The sequence below is a fragment of the Protobothrops mucrosquamatus genome, unplaced genomic scaffold, assembly GCF_001527695.2.
Source record: "Protobothrops mucrosquamatus isolate PMUCROS unplaced genomic scaffold, P.Mucros_1.0 scaffold3192, whole genome shotgun sequence".
In the NCBI taxonomy this organism is placed as follows: Eukaryota; Metazoa; Chordata; class Lepidosauria; order Squamata; family Viperidae; genus Protobothrops; species Protobothrops mucrosquamatus.
The window spans coordinates 105,204-111,428 of record NW_015389190.1 but is presented as its reverse complement, the minus strand read 5'-3'; the positions used below and the strand labels follow the sequence as shown (position 1 = coordinate 111,428).

Below are 6,225 nucleotides of genomic sequence, written 5' to 3'. Positions count from 1 at the left end.
TTGTTATAAAAAAAATTCCACTGAGTGGTGGAAAGTGCAAGATTTAAAATTTGTCCGTTCAAGTTTACAGTATTGAAGACGACTTCGAAATCTTGCCTCAGCTACAGCAGCACCTTGTTGCTATTTGCACAATTATTTAAACGTATTGTCTATTTGTAGAGCAAAAGTCTGTTTTAAGTCTTTAATTGTAAATTTGGCACAAATTTTTTTTGTGAAATTATTATATGAATTTGGAGCCATGTTAAAGAACAGTTGAAAAATGTTTCAAGAAGCTGTTGCCACTGTGACATATATTGTGAGACTAGAAATTAGACATAGATGACTACTAGTGTTTGTTATTTGGAGTTAATTCAGTGTTTCTCAACCTTGACCATTTTAAGGCATGTGGACTTCAACTCCCAGAATTCCACAGCCAGCAATGCTGGCTGTGGAATTCTGGGAGTTGAAGCCCACATGCCTTAAAATTGTCAAGGTTGAGAAACACTGAGTTAATTAAAAGATTAAATGGTCTATTCAGTATATAACAAAACAAAAAAGCAGGCATAGCAACACTGTTGGGCCCTGATGGTTAAACCTTTTAACAGGCTTCAAGGACTTCTGTTATGAGAGAAAAAACTAGAGGTGTCCTCTCCTGACCTTGGTTCTGTAAGAAATAATTTATCTACGTCTGTTCCATGACTGATGAAGCCTCCATATTTGAAGCATATGAGATAGTCAAGGGAGCCGTATGATTTGAGTAACTTAACTCCTCCTTTAATACTTTTCTAATGCTAAAAAGAACAAAGGTTAGGGGATACCAGGAGCATGTTTTCAGAGTCAGATTTTTTCCCTCCAACTTTGGATGGAAAAATTCCGTATATCCAATACTTCCTGGACGCAGTAACCAAAACCATTCTTATATCTACACACACAATATCAAGTCTACTTACAAGGTCTTCATTTGGGAAAAAATATTTTTTAAAAAAATTGTTGCTGTGTCACTGTACTCTTAAATGTAAGTTGTTCATGTTTGGGAACTACTGAAGTATGCTTTTTAAAAATAATTTCCGGAAAACAGAAGTGTGAAATGCAGATTTCCATGCCTTATTCATAACAAATTGTACTGCAACACATAAGATGGCAGTGTGATTGCTAATCGGTTCATTTTGTAGTTTCTCAAATGTCTGTCTTGATTGTGATTCATTTTATAAAGTTATTTGTTAAAAATCTTGCTTTTGCTAATATTTAATTTTCAATAAATCTAAAATTTATATTTTTTAACTTTGATCAGAATCCTTAATATTTTGGGGATTTCAGCATTTATAATACTTTCTAGAACTTAGGTGAAAGTAGTTTCAATTACTTCAGCATGGCATTGAATTATTTTGAGGTCAGTGACAAACAGTTTAGGGTCTGACTAAAAATACAAAATTATGTATTTTGGAAACTGTCTTTCCACCTGTATGGACATTAAACATACAAATTGTTCATGCCATCAAAATGAATGTTTTGGAATAAATTCTTGGATGAAATCTAATGAAAAGGGGGCAAAATTATAATACTGCTCACAAAAATAAAGGGAACATTTTACCATGGAACTGAAGGGGTTTGCGTTCCCTTTATTTTTTGTGAGCAGTATATATATATATACATCTCCCACTTTTTGACCAGGAGTTTTATTTTTTTTACACATGGAACAGCAGCATTGTAAAGTTGCTTGGAAAGCCCAACATAGCTGTATCTTCCCTGTCTTAGCCCAACAGCTCAATTGCTGTATCAAAACTTCGTAAGGAATGCTTTTGTATGAGTAATCAACAGATACTCCATATTTTTAATGAGCAGTTGATGGGTGGAACAGCATATAATTCTACTAGAAATAAGTAGAATACCCGATGTAGTCATAATTAGTATTGCATTGTTGAGTTTTGTATTCTCTCGAAATAACATCTTCCCATTATAGGGTAAAGCTTAATGAAATTCAAAAATCATATGCTTAAAGTTGTGGCCAAGTGATAGGTTGCACATAAGCACCTAAAAATGACAAATAGTGCTGTAAGTCAAGCATTCAGTAGTTTTCCAGTGTGCAATGGAACAGCCTGCCTCCTGAAGTCATGGGTGCTTCATCACTAGATGTTTTCAAGCAAATAGCCAGCCATTTGTCTGCAATAGTATAATACCTGCACCACGCAGGCAACTAGACTGGAAGACTTTTAATGTTCATTTCAACCCTCCAATTCTATGTAGTGATACAAGTGAATCTTAGAAAAGCTAAAGTAAAATAACAGGGAGGAGAGAAGCCCGACATGGGCATAGAAATTGTCTCTGCATGAGGATAGGTAGTTGAGATAGAAACCAAATAGATACCTGTTTTTCAGTATATTGGTCTTGAAATTAACCTTAAAATTCAGTGCTGCCTTTGGTGTGATTTACTTTCAACTCATTTAAGTGATAACATGGTATTTCAGTTTGAAACTGATAAACACGTCAACATGCTGGTCATGGTCAAAAATCAGGTCTGCACAACATATTGACTGCAGGCTGCGTACAGCTCACCAAGCAGCCTTATGTGGCAGGCCAGCATTTTTTGAAGTCAATACATTCATCTTCACAGTTGCCAAGTTCATTGCCACCACTACTAGCCATCAAACAGCTGATTGGTGTGCCAGGTATTTCTGTATGGTCTTCAGTGGTAAGTTGTCAAGAGTGGCCTTCCCCCTTTACAAGTTATAAAGGCATGCTCAAAACTATCTGAAGACCAACTATTAATTAGCTCTATATACTGTATTATCAGCTTTGTACTTAAAGCTAATTATAGAAAGTTTTGGTAGAACATTCTGCACAATATTTTAACATCTTGAATAACTTCTTATACATTTGATTTCACGGTGGGCCACATTCTAGAACAAAAGCAAACTGGTCCGTTTATTAATGGCACTGCTAGCTTTAATACAAATTTTAGGAGAATCGCCAGATGGGCATATTCTGTACAGGATTACAAGTCAACATAGGTAATATTTCTTTTTAATAACCAGTCATGATGCATCAGTAAGATCTATTCTACCTTAACGCACATAATTCTGCTTTCAGGTTAGTTACACTCTGCTAGAAAATACAAGATTAGTTGTTTACAATAGCTTAGAACATGAGAGGGCACCTGTACACTCTTTATCATAAAATAGATTAGGAACAGTTTCCCATTAGTACTTATACTAGGAATGATATGTCATCAAATTCTGGAAGCTAAAATGAAAGAGTGGTTTAAAGAATTCATCTATAAAGTATATTCTCTCATCTTTTTGTCAGCCTGTTTTAAGGAGATCCACGTATTCAGAATGTTGGATCGCAGTTTGGCCCAAACACAGTGGTCATTCAACCCAAAAATCTGAGCAGCAAATTGGGCAGCACCTTCAGGTGAAAGAACTGTGGAACAGCCAAGACCTGTTAAAAAGCAAGACAATTTTAATTTTTAAAATATATGATTGTCAATGTATTACCACTAGATCATCTTTAGTGTGTCAAAAAAAACCTGATACGTAATATTTAACATTTCATACAGAACGTGGAGTTTCAGATGAATGTGGAGGGCAAGGTACCAAAATTCTCTTCAGAACTGAAATTTGTTCAAGTTAGAGAAGGAGCATAAGTTTTTTGAAAGTTAATGTTTACAGGTTTTACAGAGTATGCTCCTTCTTTGTCTGGACAAGTCTGCGCCAGGATTGTGCAAGCTAAGTGTGAGCAAACCCCAGATAAAGAAGCGAAACGACTTCAAAAGAAAAACGAGAAAGCCCAGTTGCCTCATGGAAAAAGCACCTCTGGATTTGCTTATTGACCATGGTGATTTGCTTAACAACCAGGGCAAAAAAAGGTAAAATCAGGCGTTGGTGAGTTATCGCCATTTCTATCTTTTACCTTTAATGCAAAAGTTTTTGTTGGGTGATAAGAGCAAAGCTTAAAATAACCAGTCTACTCATAATGCTGACAAATGTAAGCACAGCCCAGGAAAATATGAAGTTAAATATCTACAGTAAACGGTGTATCCATTTTATTCACTGGGGGTGGTGTGGTGTTAGGGTTAGGTAACCCAGTACTGCAAATCTTTTTAAATCCTGCCTTTGAGCATAATCTTCTGTATGTATATGGTAGAAATAGTAAATTTAGAATCACAGCATTCATTCATTCTAACTTTATCATTGAACAGAACTACAGCTGATAGTACATAATCTTACTATCTCCCAAAAAATAATTTGTTCAAAGTGTTATGATAAACCTACCAGTAGGCATTCTCAGAGATGACCATATATCCTGGGCACCCCAATCAGCTGAGAGAGGAGGACAATTGACAACTGGATATGCAGTGTTTCCGGACAACACAGGTCCCAAGCCATTGCTTCTCCCAGCCACCGCAACAAACACTGTGGGAATCCCATCCGCTAATAACAAACAAGCATGTATCAGTGGGATACAAATATGCTCACCTAAACAGATACTATATTATTTATCATTTTTTTAAAACAGGAATTGAGATTGCCATTGAACTTAAACAACAGTTCACTAAAATAGATAATTTAGACCAGTGATGGCGAATCTTTTAGAGACCGAGTGCCCAAACTGCAACCCAAAACCCACTTATTTATCGCTGGGTGCCAGGTGGGCGTGGCTGTGGTGGTCATGGCAGAATGGGTGGGTGTGGCCAAGGTGGGCATGATCACCTCGATGTTGCTCGTGGGGAGGGACGCCTGTGGGGGCCGGGCAGGGGGAGATCCAGGGGGTCTCTGGCAGGTGGGGCGGTGGGCAGGAGGCTCGTCCTGCGGGGTGAGGCGAGGCGAGGCAGGGGTCCCATTGTCACAGGGCAAGGCGAGGCAGGGGCCGGGGCAGCTGCTGCCTGACACCATCGGCCCTCGCACACAGAGGCCAGCCAGCGCATGGGTGCTGGGATGCATCTGGCCATGTGGGACCTTGGCGAGTTAGCGGGCAGCTGGTTGAAGAGGGATGGTTGCCATCTCCAGGGCATGGCACGTGTGCCCACAGAGAGGGCTCTGACTGCCACCTCTGGCACGCGTGCCATAGGTTTGCCACCACTGATTTAGACCAATTTGGGTTAGGTACCTTCATATTCAGCTTTGATCCTCAGTGTTTCATCTGGTCCTTTGTGAGCGGAGGTCACTCGTAATTCACAAGGCACCCCATAATTGCCACATGCCTTTTTAATTTTTTCACAGTGACCAAGATCGGAAGTTGACCCCATGAGGACAACCACTCTGCGTTGACTTTGTGGTTTCAGTAACAACTAATAGAAAAGAAGACCAAAGGACAATTTAAAAGTACTGAAAATGATGATAGGGATTATCCGTATGTGTTACTCAGAGATGGTATAAATACCTCCACTCTTTCAGCCACCCATTCAAAATTTCTTTTCACCATTTGCAGTGCTTCAGGCGTCACTTCTTTGAGGTCACGGTAAGACTAAAAGCACACACAAAAGAACAAAAAATTACACATAAAATGCACAAGATTCACTTACTTCATACCTACTTAAACTGCCAATATTATAATTAACTGACAAGTCCATATACATATTTATAATAGGGTTTTGACACAGAGGTCCAATGCATGTAAGGATCAAAAATGTGATTTATAAGTTGTTGATGACTCCCCAGTTCCTTTTTTTTGAAACTTCCAAAGTTTTACTTATCACTCAGAGGCAAGGCCTTATGCTTACCTAGCTCTCCGATATCAAATCAGTTAAAGTAATAATTTATGCTTATATGATTAAAATCATGGTTCACTATGCTGTAACGACCAGTTAATACATATTAATATGTGTTTACATCAAATAATAGGCCCAGACTCAACAGCATATTTGAAGGATACTTTTCATAGCTCATAATGGGTAAACAATATTTTGGAATATGAATTTTGTATTCACTCATTTCCTCTTATAGTTGGAATATATAGGTATTTCCCGCCTGGACTATTGCAATGCTCTCTACATGGGGCTCCCTTTGAGGTGCACCTGGAGGCTCCAGCTAGTTCAGAATACGGCCGCGCGGGGGGATTTTGGGGGCCTCTAGATACTCCCATGTAACACCTCTCCTGCGTGAGCTGCACTGGCTGCCTGTGGCCTTCCGGGTGCGCTTCAAGGTGTTAGTAACAACCTTTAAAGCGCTCCATGGCAATGGACCTAGGTATTTGCAAGACCGCCTCCTACCAAATACCTCCCTTCGACCAGTCCGCTCCCACAGAGAG

The 6,225-nt window shown here is 39.0% G+C and overlaps 1 protein-coding gene across 1 annotated transcript in view; it reads right to left on the bottom strand.

Annotated features, from left to right (window-relative positions):
- Positions 1 to 3,250: 3,250 nt before the first annotated feature.
- The window catches only part of PAICS (phosphoribosylaminoimidazole carboxylase and phosphoribosylaminoimidazolesuccinocarboxamide synthase), a 5,825-nt gene continuing 2,850 nt past the window's right edge, over positions 3,251 to 6,225 (bottom strand). Inside the window, exons 4-7 of the mRNA XM_029286254.1 lie at positions 5,359 to 5,442; positions 5,086 to 5,266; positions 4,251 to 4,409; positions 3,251 to 3,417 (exon numbers count right to left, since the gene is read on the bottom strand). Of these exons, the coding sequence (XP_029142087.1) occupies positions 3,251 to 3,417; positions 4,251 to 4,409; positions 5,086 to 5,266; positions 5,359 to 5,442 (591 nt within the window). The remainder of the gene's footprint in view (positions 3,418 to 4,250; positions 4,410 to 5,085; positions 5,267 to 5,358; positions 5,443 to 6,225) is intronic.